The 20,400-nt window shown below is 39.9% G+C and overlaps 2 protein-coding genes and 2 pseudogenes across 6 annotated transcripts in view; 2 read left to right on the forward strand and 2 right to left on the reverse strand.

Annotated features, from left to right (window-relative positions):
* The window catches only part of ERCC8 (ERCC excision repair 8, CSA ubiquitin ligase complex subunit), a 35,346-nt gene extending 32,650 nt beyond the window's left edge, over positions 1 to 2,696 (forward strand). For both annotated transcript variants that reach the window (XM_080681539.1, XM_080681540.1), the window contains one exon: positions 1,226 to 2,696. In XM_080681539.1, the coding sequence (XP_080537665.1) occupies positions 1,226 to 1,294 (69 nt within the window). In that variant the 3' untranslated portion in view covers positions 1,295 to 2,696. The remainder of the gene's footprint in view (positions 1 to 1,225) is intronic.
* Positions 2,697 to 2,777: 81 nt separating this feature from the next.
* Positions 2,778 to 3,119, reverse strand: LOC308252774 (large ribosomal subunit protein eL43-like; annotated as a pseudogene). Its single transcript has one exon. The product of its transcript is annotated as a large ribosomal subunit protein eL43-like (transcript).
* Positions 3,120 to 12,527: 9,408 nt separating this feature from the next.
* On the reverse strand, positions 12,528 to 12,854 carry LOC308254155 (DNA-directed RNA polymerases I, II, and III subunit RPABC3-like; annotated as a pseudogene). Its single transcript has one exon. The product of its transcript is annotated as a DNA-directed RNA polymerases I, II, and III subunit RPABC3-like (transcript).
* A 2,248-nt stretch (positions 12,855 to 15,102) lies between these two features.
* Positions 15,103 to 20,400, forward strand: part of ELOVL7 (ELOVL fatty acid elongase 7) — an 88,519-nt gene continuing 83,221 nt past the window's right edge. Inside the window, exon 1 of one of the 2 annotated variants that reach the window (XM_080680484.1) lies at positions 15,103 to 15,292. The gene's annotated coding sequence lies outside the window, so the exon portion shown is untranslated. Of the gene's footprint in view, positions 15,293 to 15,854; positions 16,004 to 20,400 lie in introns of those variants that run through there. The other variant, XM_080680485.1, reaches the window with a different exon arrangement.

Below are 20,400 nucleotides of genomic sequence, written 5' to 3' on the forward strand. Positions count from 1 at the left end.
AAGTGATGATAGTCAACATTAGGTTAATAATAGACTCTATAGGACAGCTATAAAGAATACCTAAATTAATATATTGTTTTACAACCACCCTGGCTGATACTTGGGGTATTTATTGGAATGACTACTTTTTCTACCATTATCATTGTTTGAACTATAAAATTATGTCATCCTCATCATCAAAAAGGAAATGAACATTCTCATACATACACTAGGGATTACCCTTACCATAAATTGCTGTATGTTGTAAAAAGCAATACATGTAAAATAATTTGAGTAGTCTTGGTGGTAATTTGAGGTCTTGTAGCAAATGTTAAAGCTGCAGAATAAGAAGTAAACCTGGCTCATAATGCCCAGACACTCAAAAAAATGAGACCATCTTAAAGCTCTTTAGTCATTTGCCAGAGAATAAGAAGGTAACCATTTAAAATGTTTCCCAAAAAAGTGAGTTGCTTTAAAATACCACAAATAATTAAATTCCTCTAGTTGCTGATTACCTTTATTATGTATGACTCTAAAGTTGTCAGAATACTATGATGTTTTATTGTTTTAAATAAACATCATCCAAATGCATGTTATCTTTCCAAGAAATCTCCCAGGGAAACTTAGTGCTAATGACAAACATGTTACCATTTCTGACACATTTTTGCAATGCTTCTGAACCCCTTTACCAACCATAAAAAATAAATAAACCTCACAACTTAATAACCCAAATTACTTTTTGAACCAAAAATGGTATTACTCAGGTTGATGAATACCTTATTCTTCATTTTTGGATATTTGCTTATTTATAAAAGTCAGGTCCATCCAAACAATAAAAAGTTGTCTAGTCAGACTGTAGACCTGGCTCCAATCTTAGCTATATGGATGGTAATTTGTTACTTTCTCCAGATAATTCCAAAGAGTTGCAGAAATACATTAAGCAATAGCATCATGGTGTGTGCGTGCACACACTCTCATGAGCTCACATGTATGTATGTGTTGTGAGGTAACTGCTTTGAGGGAAACGTAGATAATTTGGGTAAAGTCTGGTATGTCTATTTAAAATGAAATTACATTATCTTATATAGTATGTGGGGTGTTTCTTACATTACCTGTTTTATAATTAACTATTATATTGTTTCTTTCAAAATACCTAGTTGTTTTTATCTGATATATTAATAACTATATTATGAACCTAAAATCATGAGATAGATTAATCAAATCTTTCTTTTCCTTCCCTTTTTAGACCTCAACCAGATCACATTTAAATCCAGCATTTGAAGATGCCTGGAGCAGCAGTGATGAGGAAGGATGAATGTCAATCCTAAGTACCTTTGTGTCTCTATTAATGAAAAATTTTAAATGGGACTGTTATGTTTTTTTTAAAAAAACTGTTCAGTGATAGCTAAATTAGCTCTGAATTTGGATGATTTTTCTCCTCATGTTTTAAAATGTGATTAAAATATGCCCTAGCTAGTGTGGCTCAGTGGATAGAGTGTCAGCCCTTGGACTGAAGAATCCTGGGTTTAATTCTGGTCAAGTGCACATACCTTGGTTGCAGGCTCGATCCCCAGCCCTGGTCCGGGTGTGGGCAGGAAGCTACCAATTGATGTGTCTCTCTCACTTTGATATTTCTCTCTCTGTGTCTCTGCCCCTACCTTCTACTCTCTCTAAAATTAAATGGAAAAATATCCTCAGGTGAGGATTAACAACAACCAAAAAATGTGGTTAGTATTTGCATGAAATCCTAAAACAGGCCTCTATGTAGTATATTTAATCAAAACATATCTCTTGATCCCAATTGCTGTGGCCTAGGGCAGTCCCTATTGCTATAGTATAAGGAAATAAGTCATGGCAAACCATATGGGATCTTGAGCGGACTGTGTGAGCTATAAGATGCTGTCTCTGAGGATGAGCAAGTGGTGGTTAACAGCACTGACTTTCTACTGGCTACACCATCAATCTGTTCATTTTCACTTTCAAGGACAATTTTACTGAGGATGACTATATCAAAAATAATAGTTGAAAAGTTAGCATAAACATGTTTTATTCTTATTCACGCATTTGGTTTTTGTAGTGATTTCATTTAGTTGACTGTTGTCTAGCTTTATGTTAAATATTTTTGGATTCAGTTCTTCCCATAATTCAAGAAGTGCACCACAGGAATTTTTTTAACTTGGGGAAAATCCCATGTTGCCTTTATTTTAACACAGCAGATGGCAGCTTGTACTCATACTTGAACTTCCTTTCTCTGAATCTTGTTAAGATGTGACCAAGTTCTACTTCATTCATCAAGACAGAAAATTTCCTGACAGGGAACCAGGCTTAAACGTGAAATGTCATAAAATTTCTAGTTTACTGTCTACTCTTTTTTGTGTCAACCCATAAGTTATTATCATAAAGCTAATCTTATATTTCCTTTCTTCCTGATTCTTATCAACAAGAAACATGTAAAAAAAGTTTTAATGAGCTTGAATACCAAGTATACAGTTGTCAAGTTTTTAAGTGTGTAAGTGCTAGACCTCATATCAGACCTTTCTGGACAGATATTTTATATAAACTTACTTTATTGTTGATTTTCTTAAGCTATTACCATTTTATTCTCACTTCCCTGCTCCTCTTGGTGAGAATAGGATGCTTATAACTTTTGAAAATGCTATTGAAATTGGAATTTTTTTATTTTATTTTAAGGAAAAATAAAACTTCCTTTAAACTGCAAATAACTGTATTGCTTCCTTTTTTTAAACATAAATTAACCCATTTATTATAGGCTAGCAATGTTTCAAATTGTGCAGCTTCTACTGGTCTTTCCATTCCTTCAGTCTTCTGATGGCAGACTTCACTGTGCCGGCAGAAACGGTGTTGTAGGTCTAGGCACCACCAGCTACTGTTCTCATGCCAGGTCCCCACAGCTCACCTCTTCATCCTGGTTTTGCACAGAAGAAGCAAGTGTACTTGGCGTGCGGGCTGATTTCAGTTTTCTCCATCATTTTCCTGAGGGAAGCACCATAATGGGTCCCATATTTACCAACAACTCCAACCTTTTTGATGCATTTAGCAATGTCTCTGCAAACTAGGTCAGTACCCAAGAGAGTGTATTGCTTCTTTCTAGTTATATAAATACAGTCCGTTCTCCACATCTCTGGATTTCACATCAGCAGATTCAGCCAACTGTGAATCAAAAATACTTCCCCAAAAAGAAAGTTACATTGTTACTAACATTGTTACTAATTAGGCCTATGATGGTTGTGTCTGTACTGAACACATACAGTTTTTTTCTTGTCATTATTCCCTAATAATACATTATAACAACTATTTACGTTGTATTAGGTATTAGAAGTAATCTAGAGATGATTTAAAGTAATGGGAAGATGTGTGTACTATACCATTTTATATAAGGGACTTGAGCATCCTGCGATTTTGGTTTTCATGGGGGGTCCTGGAACCAATTCCCTGCAAATACCAAGGGATGCTGTATACATGTTCATTGTAAAAAATTCACCAACATAGAATATTTACCAAAGAAAAATCTGATGGTCATGCAGAATTATACTACCAGAGGTAACCACCACTGACATTTTAGTGGCATTCTTCCAAGCATCTCTTTGTTACACATAACAGGATGTTCAACATGCTGTCATTATCATGGAAACCCCTCTCCTCCCTCCCCTCCCTTACTTCTTCTGCCACATGTGCATGGGCTCTCCTGAGAGATGCTGCTTGTCAGTATGCAAAGGGTCTCATGCACAAATAGAGCTTATGCCACCATTGCTTTCCTAGTTCCCCTGAGGTTGATTGGGACTCCCTAGGGAAGGGGGCCACAGCTCACAGCAAAGGCCACTTGGCACCACCAGGAGCTTATCAGGTAAACATCCAAAAGGAAAAAGTTTAGCTGCCTAGAAATACAAGCCATTGTAAAAAACTTTGTTTAAAAAAAAAAAAAAAGTGGGGTGCCCTGGCCTACCCCTGTGACTGGAGTGTCAGTTGGTTGGAATGTCGTCCCATGTAACCAGAGGTCACTGGTTTGATTCCAGGTCAGGGCGTTTACTCAATTATGAGCTCAATCCCCAGTCGGGACATGTGCAGGAAGCAAACAATGTTTCTCTCTCTTCCTCTCTCTTAAAAAAAAAGGCAGGGTATGAGGAAGAGAATGATTATTCTGTGGATAGGGGTCAGGTCTTCCCAGTGAGAGGTTGCCTAGAGGTACCTGGCTCCTTCATCCTCTCCCTTTCCCCTCTTACCAGCCAGATAAAGTAAAGATGTACTGCACTTTCAGGAGCAAAAGCCTGAAAAAGGAAGAAAACAAAGGAAAAAAGATGCCTACTTTTGATGACTCTAAGCCCAAAGGGAAAAACAGGAACTTTAAATCTTAGGCAATAAGCAAATGCCAGTTGAGCAAACATAGTTCTAGTCCTAGATTACTTACTGATTTAAAAACAAACAAAATCAGACCCCTAGCTACAAGGGGAGAAAATAAAAGGTAACTAAGTAATAAATACATATATAATAACAAAGTTTTATAATTTGATCCAATTAGAAGCCCAAAATGTTTATACTAAACTAGAGGCCCGATGCACGAAATTCATGCAAGAGTAGGCCTTCCTTCCCCTGGCTGCCTGCACCGGCTTCCCTCTGGCACCCAGGACCCGGGCTACCCCGGCTTCATCCGGAATGACATCTGGTCTAATTAGCATATTATGCTTTTATTATTATAGATTAACATACAAAATAATTTATATAACAAAAAGATAAAAAGGACCCTTATGATGGATCACTATGATGTTGATATCCATTGTGGCCTCATACCCAGTATCCAATATTATTAAAATTACTGATTCTGTTCAATGAACTGGTACATATTTTGCTCTTGTAGATTTGGCTGACGTGTTCTGTTCAGTGCTTATTTCAACAGCCTCTTAGCTGCGGTTTGTCTTCACCTCAAAGTGACACAATGCACCTTTTCCAGGCTACCCATTGGGTATTTCAACAGCTTTGCACACGATCTTTGCAGATAGGATCTCCACTGTATCCACCTCCTTCCAGAAACAGGTCTGACATTACACGGATGACATTCTCCTCCAAGGAGATTCATTTGATGCAATCATTTAGTATCTACAGGTCCAACATCTTTTAGTACTTAAGGGGTTCTGATGATATATTATCTGTATTTATAATTTTTACTTCCAAATTAAAATCAACAGGCACTCCTGCTAGACCCCTCAAGAGACTGGCTACCTCCTGTTGCCTCCTGGGGTGTCTGGACCACCTTGGATGGCTATAAGTTACTCAAGGGCTTCTGATGTAAGAAACTGCCCTTCTTAGCCTCATTCTGTGCTCTGTTAAAACGACAAATGAAATACATGCTGGGCTCTCTGGAAAACAGAGGCTCTTGCTGTGACCTTCCATAACCAGCTGCCTATTAGTGATGGGTCATAGAAACAGCATATCAGAAAGGCAGCACAGCTATTGAGGCCTCTTTGAGACAGGATGGAGCCAAACCTGTGCTCTCTGGCATATTCCACCAGCAGGAGGATGTGGTTTTCCCTGTCCTCTGTTTTTTGCCAGATGCCATGGTACTAGAGGATGCCAACCCTAGTCCACATGGCTACCTGGGAAGCCACTTGGGATTCACTGAATGAATAGCAATGGGAGTACATAGACTATGCACACCACACAGCTAACCATCATACATGATGGAGCTCAGTGGGATGCAGATTTTCATCTTAGCCAGGATGTTCTTAATAAAGGATGGGAACCTAGAAAAAACACACTTGGCCAAACTTTAGGCAGTCATCTGAGTGCTGGATGCCCTGGTCAACAAGTAGCCTCATCTTCACATTTATTATAAACAATTGGGCCGTTGCATAAAATTGCCCCTTTCAAGAGAATAGAACAAACCAACTGTGGGACTCTTGACTCCCAGATATCCAAAGTATAAAAGAAATCACACATCTTCAATGTATTAAGGCCACAATACAAAGCCTTGCCAGGACACTCTACTACTTTTGGGGTTACAGACATGACTGATAATTACCAAGACACATTTCACTTCTCAAACAATGCTAGTCTCTCAGAAAAGGTATTCATAGAACTTTCATTTCCCTAATAGGTCCCAAATAGCCATTTTAATTGAGATACATCTGGTCTTCTCAAACAACTTCTTTTTAAGTTTTAGTCAGGTAAGTAGACCCCTAAATGGAGTTCTGTCTTGCTCCAGATCTTTCTCTTAAGTCAAAACTCCTTGTCCAATTTATACCTCACACCAACTTTAAAAACTTTCCCATTACCCTTTCTTATAAATAAAGGGGAATGCACATTGCCTCCATGTACATAAAGACGTATATATGAGACACTTTATAGAATGTCTTCACCTATCTTTATAATTTTTTTAATCATTCCTACATCCCAGAAAGGCTGGAGGTTGGATAAAGGACACATACTCTCCTGAGACCCATTAACCAAATTGTCCATGGACAAGACAGCTGCTCATCTTGGTAATACAGGACCCAATTGAACCTAAACTTTCTATTAAGCCTGTTCTTTACAGTTAATTAAAAATCTCAAATATAGGAAGTATAGTTCTTTATTTTCTACTTTTTTTAAGTAGACAATTGAAAAATAGAAAAAACAAGAAAATAACCCTGTTGCGACCTTTCTTAATTCTCTGTAGGAATCTACAAATGCCCTGTATCCTCCTGACTCACCACTCCTGTTTAAACTCATGCAGGTGCTCATAAACTTTTTCATGGGTTAATGTGGCTCTCCCAGGCTATGCTTTGTCAGGGCTTACAAATAAATGAATGCTAGAATTCTAACCTGTTTTGTTATTTGTCACTAAAAATACAAGTGAGGCAGTGTTTAAGACCCAGCTCCTCTTAATGCCTTGACATTCTGCCAATGGTTATTTAATAGGCCTGGCCAGTGGCTTTGTTTCCTTGGCATTGGTGGTCACTCTTGAAGACAAAAAATGACTGGTTCAAGTGGCTTCTCTTTTGTTCATCTCATTGTTTGTGGCTGGAATTAGCTACAGCACTAAATTAGGGCTTGATAACACCTTCCTGTTTAAACAACAGCAGGGGCAGGAGAGCTGCTACTTCCCAGTGGCTTGCACTCCCCAGCTTCTCGCCACCCCAGCATCACCAATTGTATGTCTCTATATAAATACACTGTTTTAAGTTGTGCTAAAATGAGGAAATAATATTCTTGAATAAGTCTTTGAGAGTTCAGTTATCTATTTCAATTTTACTGTTTTAATGTTTTTATATACTAGTATATTATGTATGCAAAATTTTGTCAGTTTCAGTATATACTGTGGAAAAAAGATTTAAAATAACTCAGTGACAATCACTATGAACATTTAAGATGGTAACATTATGAAAAATAATTGTAATGGCTTCACAAAGAAATAAATAATAAACAATGGACTGGAAATCAGAAGACCTGAGCCTTAATCTTAGTTTTACTACCAAGTCAACAAGTAAACATATGAATTTGAATAATATATTTTTACTTTCTTTTCCTCATTAGTTAAAAAAGGAAGGAAGGGGACAGAAAACTGGAATAGAAAATTGTTAAATTCATTTCACTCCAGAATCACACATTGAAATATTTAGAAAGCATTTTTAAGTGGCAGTCACTGTGTGAAATACATAGAAGCATATAGTCAAGATTAATTGACATTCATTGAAGGCAAAGGTGAAGTGTCTTTATAAAAGTTTCATGAATTACACTGAATGACCATTCAAATTCTAATGGAAGGAGCATGTTTTGCCTAAACTAAAACTTTTAAAATTTCCATCTAAGTTTTTATGGAGCCACCACCATTTAAGCTGTTTTATTTAGCAAGTTACTTAGCCTCCCTGAGCTAATTTCTTTATTTGAGGAAAGATAATAAAATACACTTTACAAAGTTGAAATAAAGTTCTGACATGTAAGAATTGTTCAACTAATAGAACTCTTATTTAAAAATCTCAAGATTATTGTGGTCTGAGCTCTTACCAAAATTTCCTGAAATTTCAACTCCATGGGACATTGTCTGCATATTTATTTTGTCTTCCTCTCCTTTCTAGAATGTACACTCTTAGAACAGGGGTTTTGTCTGTTTTGTTTATTGCTTATCTTCAGCACCTGGAACACTGCTTGGCAAATAGTAGATGCAAAAATACGTATTTATTTATTGAATTAATCAGTGAAACCACACCATTTACAGGCACTTAACTGCAAAGCAACTCCACTCACAATTTGCAAATAATAAAGAGCTTAATTGTGTTATTTTTGTAATTTACTATGTATAACATTTTAAGTGTATTAAATATTAGTTAATAACTGGGTATTACTTTAATAATGTAGCCTTTTTCTTGCAAAATGGCAAAGGGTCCTATTCGCAAGCTGCTACAAACCTGTACACGAACATAGATCCTCCCTGAATCTTTTAGAGGGCTGCTGTTATACTGGAGACTAGCTTTGTGATTCTCAATAGCTAAACACAATTAGGGGAACTTTGAAACCTTGAGTTTAGATTTCTTAATATGGTCTTCTCAAACTAGCCCATTCCTACCTGGTAATAATATGGTTGGACTGAATTTCTCCATTGCCTTAGGCTCTAAAGTTTCTTCTCTAGTGTCTCTCCCCCTGCACCCTCCCCCCCAATCATGGAAGTATGACAGACAGTTCTGGAGATTTTATATATTTCAGGTCATTGAGTAGTTTGTACCCAGAAAGAATGTAGGAAAGGAAAGATAAGGGCTCACAATCTCAGATGCTTACAAAAGGCAGGAGAACATGGTAAATAAGTGAAGGGGTGGGGATAACAAGAATCAAATGTAAGAATTATAGTCATACCCTTTATTTTTATTACAGTTTGATATCAGCATATAACATAGTAAATACATAATATTAGAGATTAGATTTTCTGATGTAAAATCAAATACCCAATTAAAAGTACGTATTTTGGTTATTATTTATTACTAGAGGCCTGATGTACGAATGAAGATTAATGCAAGAATGGGCCTTCCTTCCCCTGGCTGCCAGCACCGCCTTCTCTCTGGCTGGAGCAGCCTTTCTGTTTAGGTGCAGAGCTGCCTTTCTGCCTTCCCATGCTGCCCAGAGGCCCAGAGTGGCTGGAGTGGTGTGGAATGCCTGCGTCCCGCCCCATCCCCGGCCGCTCGGTGCCTGTGTATGCAAATTAACCCACCATCTTTGTTGGGTTAATTTGCATACTCACTCCTGATTGGTGGGTGTTGTGAAAGTATGGTCAATTAGCATGTTACTCTTTTATTAGGTTGATTTTTTATCTTGAACTGGAGAAATGTGACATTTTTTCCTATGTTATTTGAGAGCAATATTAATTTTATTCAAGTGAATAATGTAACAGTTTTTCACAGATATGGTTTTTCCAAAATATAGATTTCTCAGTAAATTTTTTGTATATTTAACATATCTGAGTTGTTTATATCATTCAATTCATGGTTAGTTTTCATACCTACACTTCAGTATGCTAATTTACATTAACTCTTTATTCATATTATCAATATTAGCTGAGTAAAGGCAAGTTTGTTCAATTTTACAAATATTTATTTGAAATCAAACAACTTTTTTAGAATTCAGCTCTTAGCTCCACAAGGGGTAATCATCACTTAGATTACTGGAAAATGATTTCTGCATATGAAAATAGGCCAGCCCTGGCTAGCTTGGCTAGAGTGTTGGCCTACAGAGGGAAGTCATAGGTTTGATTCCTGGTCAAGGGCACATCCCTCAGTTGCAGATTCCCCAGCTCCGGTAGGGACAAGTGTGGGAGGCACCCAATTGATGTGTCTCTCTCATGTTGATATTTCTCTCTCTCCCCTTCTTCTCTCCCTTCCACTCTCTAGAAATCAATGGGAAAACATTTCCTCAGGTGAGAAAAAAAATAGGCCGTATTTTTCCTGGTTAAGTTAGTTTAATAAAGGCACTAGATATGTGATGAATAAATGGATAATTTGTTTAACTGGTTGTGAACACACTTATAGAGAAATGGAGTGTATAGAATGTCAACCAAAGTCCCAATCTTTGACTAAATCTCCACTAATGGATCAGCTGACCCCTTTCTTTAGATAACAAAAACCAATTTCTTATATCTATCCAAAAAAATCTCTTTGGTCTCGCACCACATCTATGTGGTGCAAACCATGGTAGTATATCTGTTTCATAGTATTAATTACTGCATTTGTGACATTCTCTTTTTCTAAATTAAATATGATTCCCATTTAATTATGAAATAAGCATGTTGTGTGACTTGTGCAAACTGCCACCATGGATTTAAGTTTTGTAAAATAAGTCCAGTGTCAGTACCGACTTGCTGGATCACCTCTTGCAATCCTGTTTACCCACTTTACTCATTACACAAAAATAATTTCCTGATATGCCCATTATTCACACGATGTTTAAAAGTTATACAAACTGTTAAAACCTTTGGACATAACAAATAACTATAGCTAATTGAGTGGTGTTTATATATTTTATATCTGTACTCTCATTGGCTGGGGGAGGGGAGAATATAAACGATTTAACCATTTCATGCAATTTGTACTATAAGCCCCTTCACCATAGCTTCAGCATGCTAGGAAATGTTATACCTGTTTAAACTCAGATTTGCAAGTGTTAGTTTCTGTTCAGGAAGCAATGCTAGTACATGCTGCAATCAACCTTTTTGTAATCCCATCACTGGCAACAGGTTTTCATGCCAAGAAACATTTTTTACTTAATACTTTTTACACCATTATCACAACTGTGATTTTCAGTCCATTAAGTTTTTTATTAAGTTAATTTGTCATTTCGTGTCTTTGCTATTCAGGTCATAATTCTTACTGTGGCTACTTTCATAACAGCTTCTTAAGTACATTTAGTATGATGTGCGCCAGTAGTGGCTGTGCAGTATTAGTCATGTAGGAAGAGCCTCTTCTTCCACAATGACATGCACTCTTCCACTTCTCATGAAACACATGGCTGTCTGTCTTTCATTTATTCATTTTTTATGGAGAGAAAAGTAGTGTGATGTGACGATACCTGGTAGCTCTCAGTCAGTGCTAAGGAAGACATTAGGTAATAGTGGGAATTATGATAAGCCTGAAACACCTGTCCAAAGGCAGCAGTTTTTATAAATTAGGATTAGGTTTACCTGATAATCCATGATAACTTAAATAAAACATAAATGTATTTATTTTTTAAAATAAGTTTTTATTGTTTCAGAGAAAGGAAGGGAGAGGGAGAGAGAAATAGAAACATTAGTGATGAGAGAGAATCATTGATCAGCTGCCTCCTGCATGCCCCCTACTAGGGATCGAGCCCACAACCCCAGCATGTACCCTCCTGGTTCATAGGCCGGTGCTCAGCCACTGAGCCACATTTGCCAGACTAAATGCTTTTTTAAAAAAAATAAAAGCCCAGAAGGCAGTCCTCAGCTGGTGTGCTGGTTCAAAGACCATCAAGAAAATAGGCACTTTCTATATTCTTACTCTCATACCCTCTATTAGCTTCCTCCTCGTGATTCAACATGATTGCAAGATTCATTCATGTTAAATAATATTCCATTGTATGGATATACCACATTATATATATTAGCTCATTAGTGGATGGTCATTTGGATTACCACTTTTTGGTTATTATGAATAATGCTGATATGATCATTTGTGTACAAGTTTTTATGTGCATACATATTTTCATTTTCTTGGATGCCAACTATGTACCAGTGAAGAAAACAGACCATTTTGTTATTCTCAAATATTTCCATTGAGAATAAATATTATTAGTATGACCTTAAATTTGAGACTGAATACAATAAAAATATGCATTTCTCAAATGTTTTTATTAAATTAATTGATTTACTCAGAAAAAAATAAATAAAATTGAGACTGAATAAATGTAAATGGAATGAGAAGAATGCAGTTTTTAAAAGATGAGAAGATATGATCTTATACTGAAGTGAAGGGAAAAGACAATAAATATGTTAAATATGAAAATCAAATATGTTGAAAAGTGTGCAGGAGAAAAAAAAAGAGAGAGAGAAAGGGAATGGTAATGGGGGGTAGAAAACAGCATTAAATTTTAGATAGGGCAGCCAGGAAAATCCTCACTGAAAAAGATGGAATTTTGAGTAATGAACTGAAGTGAGGGAGCTAGCTATGCAGACATTTATAAAAGGAACATCAAGTAAAGCAGGAGCATAAATAGAATGTCCAAGGATCAGCAAGACAGGCAAATAGGGAAGAGTAATTAGGGGGATAACGGTTAGAGATGATGTGAGATTAAGAAGGGCCTTGTAGGTCCCTGTGAAGGGGATATGGGAAGCCATTGGTAGGTTTTGAGCAGGAGAGAGACATAATCTGACTTTGATTTTAATAGGATCACTCTTATGTCGGTGTGGGGATTGGTTGAAAAGGAGCAATGTGCAGAAGCAATGAAGAGTTAATAGTTTTGTTATTATCCAAGCAAGGGATGATGATAGCAGCTTCAGGATGTTAGAAGTACATTGGAAAGGCATAGATGGGAGGAAGTTTGGCTTCAAAGGTGGTTCAGAAGGCCAGTTTCTTCATCAGCAGATAAACTTTGGAATCTACTTTAAATATGTTGGCAATACCCTGCAGCCTCATGAACAGGCCCCCACAGAACATGCAGGCAGAGAAACATGTTGCTGCTTTCATCTCCCTCAATCTTGTATACTTCTCCAGACTTTACATACTCAAATTGGTCAGCCCTGGAAGGTCTATCATCTGCGGGGTTGTATTCACCATCATCCAGTGTACCATCTTCACACCAGGTACTGGCTATGACCAACTGGAACTTCTCACCCCCAAGTCTACAGGGTAAATCTGAATGTTTACATCTAAGACAAGGTCCATCATGAAATATTCATTCTCACAATGCAGTCAAGACACTTGATCCAACTTCTTGCCCTCTGGGTCAATGTCTTTCACATCAAAAATATTGCCACCATGGTGAAAGGACTATGAGAGTAGCAGGCGCTGAGCGTGCAACCACAACTAGGGATATACCACCTCTCATGGAAAAAAGCTCTCTTCCTTTTCATGGAAAACACCCTGAAGTCATTCTTGACATCTTTTTTCCTCTCTCACACCCCACATCAGATCCTTGGGAAATCCTGTTGATATTACCTTCAGAATATATTTTTAAAACCTCATCACCTTTACAACTATTAGCCTGGTCAAGCCACTTTTATCTCTCATCCAGGTTTTGTAAGACCCTCCTAATCATCTCTGCTTCTTTCCTTTTACCCTCCTCTCCCAAAGTATTTTCAACGAAGTTGCCAGGATACTCTTTTTTTTTTTTTAGAATTTCAGTCAGATGATGTCATTTCTCAAAATGCGTCTCTTACCTCTTTGACATTACTTACTTATTACTATCCTCAATCTCTCCAATTCAACCACTCTGGCCTGCTTGCTGTTCTATCCCAGGCATACCCCAGGGCCTTTAGCCTTGCTGTTGCCCCTGACTGCAGTGCTGTAAACTGGATAGACAAATAGGCTTGCCACCTCACATTTTTAAAATTTTGGCTCAATGCCTCCTTCCATTGAGGTCTTCCCTAATCACGTTAACATTGCAGCTCCCCACCTCCAAAGCCCCCAGCTCTTTCCCTCTTTATTGTTCTCTGTAGTGCTTATCTCAACAAGAACACTGGATACTGTTTATTCACCTATGTTCTATTGTCCCCAGTAGAATGAATGTACACTCCACGAGAACAGGATTTTGTGTCTGTTTTATTGACTGCTGAATCTTCAGGACCTGGAACATAGTAGCATTCAATAAATATTAAGTGAATGAATCCATTTGACCTTCTGCATTTTTGAAATTTCATAAATACTAGTATATGTAGATTGGTTGATAGTGAAAGACTCAAAAGCAAATATCATTAAGCAATTGTCTCCAATTCCCAAAAGATTTTCCCAATCTACTCAACCACCTGTTTTTATTATGAAAGCAATGTTTATCTTACAGGAAGGAGAAATCCTTGACTTCAAGGTTCTCTTAAATCTGTTTCCCATTTTTTGCCTTCCTTACAATAGCTACTGTGTAGGCCCTCAAGGTTTTACATAAAGCATTTAAAACCTCGTGTTCAATGCAGCAGGATTAGGTGATAGAAGCCAAAGCCCATGAGAAAAATGTGTTTCTGGCCCACTGAGTGTCCTCTCTACCCACCCTCTCAGGTAATTTTGAACCATTTGTTGTGATTCCTTGCTTAAAACTCGCAGCACAAACCCACAGGCCATGTTTGCCAGATGCTTGGGTCAGGACTGCAACTCCTCAGATTATTTTTCAGGTTTCGGATGATAACTCAATCCCAGTTCTTGGTCTTGCTTTTAAAATCAGTAACTTCTTTGGACCCCTATTTTGCCTTTCAGCTATTGATGTCCTGATTCCAAAACGTAACAGCATTTAAGAAGACCATAACCAAAAACAAGGCCAAGCAAGTTAAAAAAAACAGCGGAGTACCCTGTACATACATATCTGTAATGTGCATCCTCACCCCACTCCCCAATCCAACAGTAGCAGTTCAGGAGAAAGTTTGCTAGACTTTGTTTCCTGCAGCAGTTGGAAAGTAAGCTTATATACAATTTGCTCTTCATTGCTCTAAGAGCCCCCTTATTTGCAGGAATTCTCTTAATAAGCAGAGGATGAAGCTGACCCAAATTGGTCCTCTCGCCCTGGTTGGGTCTGGCTTCCATTTTAGATTAAGAATTAACCCTCCTTATAGCCTTTCCTGGAGCAGGGACGTCCTTATTTCTCCCTCTCCCCTGCCAGCCTCACCCTTGGCCAGGTTTTCCTCATTTAAGATTTTTCTAGTGTCATTCCTGAATCATGCCCGAGGACAATTTTCACATTATTTATGTTAAGTCTCGAGATGACCTCGGGTGATGGCATTTGTGCTAAGAAAGAAATGTAATGAGTCCATCGGCCAGAACCGATAACCCAAAGCAGCCAGCGTGCGCAGTCCCAGGCCAAGCTCTGGGCATCGCGCTAGCGGTGCGGGAGCGGAGCGGGGCGAGGCGGGGCCACCGCGGCGCGCGCCCCTCCCGGGCCCTCCCTCCGGGCCGCGGCGGCTCCGCCCACCGCCCCTCGCGGGTACCTGGCAGGAGGGCGGGGGCGGCGCTGCGCGCGTCACGCAGCGGGTGGGAGAGTGGGCAGGTGACAGCGGCGGCCTCCTCCCCTTCTCGGTTCAGTCGGCAGCCAGGGCGCGAGGGCCGCTGTGAGGAGCTCCGCGCTCGCGCCGCCACCCCCTGCTCCCTCGCGCGCCGGGCGCTTAGGCTCCGCTTTCCGCTGGGTGAGTGGGGGCACTGGGCCCGCCGGCTAGGGCCAAACTTTTACAGGGCGCGGAGAAGAGACGGGGAAAAGAGAGAGACCCCGAGGCAAGGGGTTGGGAGCAGCCTGATGGAGGAACTTGGGTGCTGCACGCGGAGATTGGGAGTCGGGTGCCGGAGACTCGGAGAGCCTAGCAGGGCCCTCCCTGGGGTCGGGGTTGGCGGGCTGGTTGTTCCCGCACCACGGCTCGCGGTGCGGGGGGAGAAGGCCCCTCCCCGGGGGAGGGCGGGACCGCCGAGCTCACCTGTGCGCTTCCCGGGAGCCCCTCGCCCCCCTCCCCCCGCGTCCCAAAGGGACCCTGGTGACCGGCTATCCCCGGGCTGTGCGCCTCCCCTAAGCGCTCCCACGCGGCGCGGGTCTTGCTGTTCCCGGCGGGAGGACAAAGGTGCTCGCTGGTGGGACTGGGAGTGGGAAGGATCTGCTCGACCTTGACCACCGAGGTCACTTTCCCAGCTCCGGGATCCGGCCTCACTAGCCACACCCCAGATTCCCCGAACCCCTTTCTTCCTGCTTCCTTCCCCTCTGTGGCGCTTTGGTGTCCTTGAGACCGGAATGAACTTGGGGCGCAGCTCTGGCAGAGGGGCGCTGCCTCTTTAGCTCCCGGAGCTGCATCCTGTCCCGGCGGCTGCTGGTGGCCAAGGAGCGGTGTGATGAGTACAGAGCCGTGGAACAGGTCGTACCGGAGAGGAAATGGGAAATGGGAAAGCCTGTTGTTCCAAGGAGCGTTCGGTAGGAAATGGGCCTCTCCCGTAATCAGTCAGCGCTGATTCAAACTTACCGGATGCGGAGACGGCGCTGTGTGGGGCTCCCTGGAGAGCTGGGACTGGAAGGGTCCGGTCTCTACCCTTTCCAGCTCCCTGTGTGGGTGCGGAAACGAGTCCCACACTGACTGGAGAATAGTTCTGGGGAGCCAAGCCTTTTCCTTCTTGCTGAGATATCCCCTTGGAAAGCGTTTTCACTTAACCCTATACTCTTTCATTCACTCCTCACTCGTACTAGTATTGTTTACCCGCCGTGACATTCATGGATACTTTGTGGCTGCCTCCATCTTCTTACCGCTCACTTGCTTATTAATTACCTTACTTTGTAATTTCTGCTCCTACTGCTAGCCAGAAATTGTTCTCCCCAAGGTCACTGAGGTCTGAAAAAAAAAATTTTATTCCAATGGCAGATAGTTACCGAGTGCTGTATGTGCAGGCACTGTTCTAAGAACTTGTGTTAACTCTTAGTCCTCTCAAGGATCCTGTGAGGTAAATGGTAAATAAGATCCTCATTTTACAGATGAAGAAACTGAGACAGTAACTTGCCCCAGGGTGCAGGAATATCAGGGGATTCTGACTCGGGCTGTGGTCCAGCACTGGGGCTGTTAACCACTGCATACTGTCTCACCTACAGGTCCTTTCTGGGTCCTGGTTTCCTGAAGCACTGAGCTGTGTCAAGCATCATTCACCAGACTCTCTTTCTCAGGTCCCTCTTTTCATTCTTGTGTCGCTTTGTACTAGTTTGGGTTCTACTTTTTAAGATTTCATAAGGACCCCATGCTTGCGATGATAGTGTCCATTCCTGGAAGATAAGAGCCATGGCTGACATTAGTCTATATTTAAATGCCTCTCCCAAAGCAAAACATATTGTTCCAACCCCAAGACACAGGCATAGGGCCTCTAGCAATTTGGTCAGGAAATGTGAGAGCATTTCTCTCTCTGTTTCCACAACTGCAAAAGCCTCTAACTTGAAGTGTGATGTGGCAGAGTAATTGCATCCATTCTATAGACAGACTACTCAGAACACACATCTCACTGGTTGTGGCAGTGAGTGTAAAAAAATCCAAGTTTGTCTTTGAATGAGAAAAAATGGTGTGTGTCGGACATCTATGGAACCCATAAGCACATCCAGACCCCGTAAGGACCAATAAAAGGATTCACACGTATTATTTGAATGTATGCTACTTTAAATGTTCTTTGTTATTAATAATAATTAATAAGTTAAGAGAGTCCTAATTTTCTCTTGCTATAAAAATTAGCATATTTTCCCATTTTCTTAAATTGCTACCTTTTTGATAATGTGTATATAATTACTGATCACTCCCTGATTACACCAAACTCACTCTTTGTTAGTCTGGCTGACTTTGCCTGAATGCTGTCAAAAGCTGGTGAGAGTAAAAAACAAACAAAATGTTATGATTGATGAGATAAAGCTTACATTTTGCCTTTTTCACCTCTTTTCTTCCTCTCCTTCCTATCTTAGAGTTGAGAGATAGTATTATTTTTTATTTGTTGGAACTGCTTTACCAGAATGTGAGGTATCTGCATTTTGCTCAAAGAACTTAATAAAACACCCAGATCCAAAAAATTTTTTTTTCATAGAACTTTGTCTCTTCTGTTACACCTCCACTCGTCCAGCTTAAGATTCTATGCTTTCTATGTGCCTTACTCAGTAAGAGTGTAGCGGCTCTCACTGAGTGCCTATAATATTCCGTTTGGACTTGCCCTGCTTTGTCCCAGAGAATTTCTAGTTGATATCATTTCTGTCAAGGGCCCCTCCATTTTCCTAGTCAGCTAGGACAAAATGTAGTGGTCCTATCTCCGAACACCCCTCACCTCGTCATGAAATCTATTCAACTTTTCCCTTGTTTCTTCCTTCTAGCCTTCAGCAATCTCACCCCCTCCCCATCCTTTCTTCACCAGTCTCCCTCCTTCCCATCCCTAAACACTCCTTTATCACTTATCACATGTCATTTTCTATTGTTGGCTATCTTCTTTCCTAAATGTTTGATGTCCACAAAAGATTGTGAACAACTTAGGAAATTACAACTATTAGTTGGTTGATACATATTTGCAGAATGTGATCAATGAATTAAGGTAGCACAGATAGGTGGGTTTTCTGATGGAGGGAAACGGAAATTTTTAAGCCAGGTTTTACAGGATGTTGAGGAGTTTGCATTGGTAGACATGCAGGCATTGGCAGGCATTGTAGAAGAAGAGAAAAGCCTTTGCCAACTCCATTCTGTGGACAGAAACCCAGCTATCCTGGCTAAACGTTACGCTTAGAAGTGTAATGAAGTAGGACCATATTGGCAGAGAACAGGAACCCAGTTATCTTGGCTAATAAACATTACACTCAGGAGTGTAATGGAGTAGGACCATATCCGCAGAGAACCATGAATCCTAATCTTATTTTAGCAAAACAAGATATGAAACCACCACAGTAAGTTACCGAAAAACAAACCTGTTTTTATTGAAAAAAAAGTAACATATACATAAAAGTACACACAACACAAATGAGGAGATGACCACATCAGATATATCTGGCTGTAGAATGGCTGTCCTATTCTGGCAGTAGACATGACAGTTGGATGAATCTGCAGACAGGCCAAATAGGAAGCTTTTCCCAAAACACCTCTATATAAGGCGACATGGGCCTGGATCAGTCCCAAGAGGCATTGTCAGGAACGAATTGGCTTTGCTTGGGGAGGTTGAAGGAGAAGAGAAAACTACAAAATGGTGAGGTTGGAGAGCAAAGAAGAGAGTTCTGACCTACCAAGAAACTTTAACCACAATGAATTTTCTTTTGCCACTTCACCTTTGTCTCTCTCCTTTTTTTCCATACATGTTTTCCTAAATCACTCCCTATAGAATTTTAGTATTCTGTGTTTTCCATATAACAAATAGTAAGCATTTTTCATTTTATATAATTTCCAAAAGTCCTGGTGTTTGCATTATATTCCAGTAATTACAATGTGATTTACTCAACTGATCCTCTATTTGTGACAGATATATTAGCAGCAAATTATAAACAACCCAAGTTATAGTACTACTTATCTTTGCAGATATACTATTGAACAAATTGGGATTTGTTTCCTTATGATAGTGTTCCAGGAGTGTAATTGCTTTGTTGACAATTATGGCTGTTTTTATGGTTCTGAATACATGTTGTCAGATTTCCAAAAGAAAATTTAAAAACAGAACGGATCTGTTGTGCCTACTTTTTTCTCTCTGAAGTATCAGTAATTCAGTTCAATGTGAACAGTGTTATTAAACCCCTTCTGCATGTTTTCTACTCTGTCAGTTTCCTAGGGCTGCTGTAACAAAGCACCACAAACTAGGCGGCTTAAAGCAACAGGAATTTATTGTCTCAAAGCTCTGGAAGATAGACGGCTAAAATCAGGGGGTCAACAGTGTTGGTGACTTCTGAGGGCTTTGAAGGAGAGTCTGTTCCACACCTCTCTCCTAGCTTCTTGGTGATGGTGGCAGTCATTGGCTTACAGATGTCATATTGCAATATCTGACTCAGTCTTCACATAGCATTCTCCCTGCGTGTCTGTCTTCACATGGCCATTATCTTGTAAGGACACAGTTATATTGGATTAAGGTATGACCTCATCTTAACTAATTATATCTGCAAAGACCCAGTTTCCAAATTATGTCACATTCTGAAGTTCTTGAAGCTGGGATGTCAACATATCTTTCTGGGAATCACAATTCAACCCATAACAAGGACTATGGTAGACACTGGGCTATACATAAAAGAAAGTCTTCTGTTCTTTTTTATTATTGTTGAATTTATTGGGGTGACATTGGTTAATAAAATTATATAGGTCTCAGGTGTACAATTTTATAATACATCATCTGTGTATTGTTTTGTGTGTTTACCACTCCAAGTTAAGTATCCTGCCGTTACCATTTATCCCCCCTTTTCCCTCTTCTACCTCTTCTCATCCCCCTTTCTCTCTGGTAATCACCATACTGTTGTCTGTTTCTATGAGGTTTTTCCCCCTTAATCCTTTTGCCTTTTTTACCAAGCCCCCTAAACTCCCCCCTCCCCCGACAGCTGTCCTTTTGTTCTGTGTATTTACGAGTCTGTTTCTATTTTGTTTGTTAGTTTATTTTATTCATTAGATTCCATATAAAAATGAAATCTATTTTTTATTTTTTGAGGTAACTTTATATTGTTTTACACAGTGGCTGCACCAGTCTGCATTCCCACCAACAGTGCATGAGGGTTCACTTTTTTCCACATCCTCATCAACACTGGTTGTTTGTTGATTTATTGATGATAGCCATTCTGACAGGT

Source organism: Plecotus auritus (genome assembly GCF_963455305.1).
Source record: "Plecotus auritus genome assembly, chromosome: 7".
Lineage (NCBI taxonomy): Eukaryota > Metazoa > Chordata > Mammalia > Chiroptera > Vespertilionidae > Plecotus > Plecotus auritus.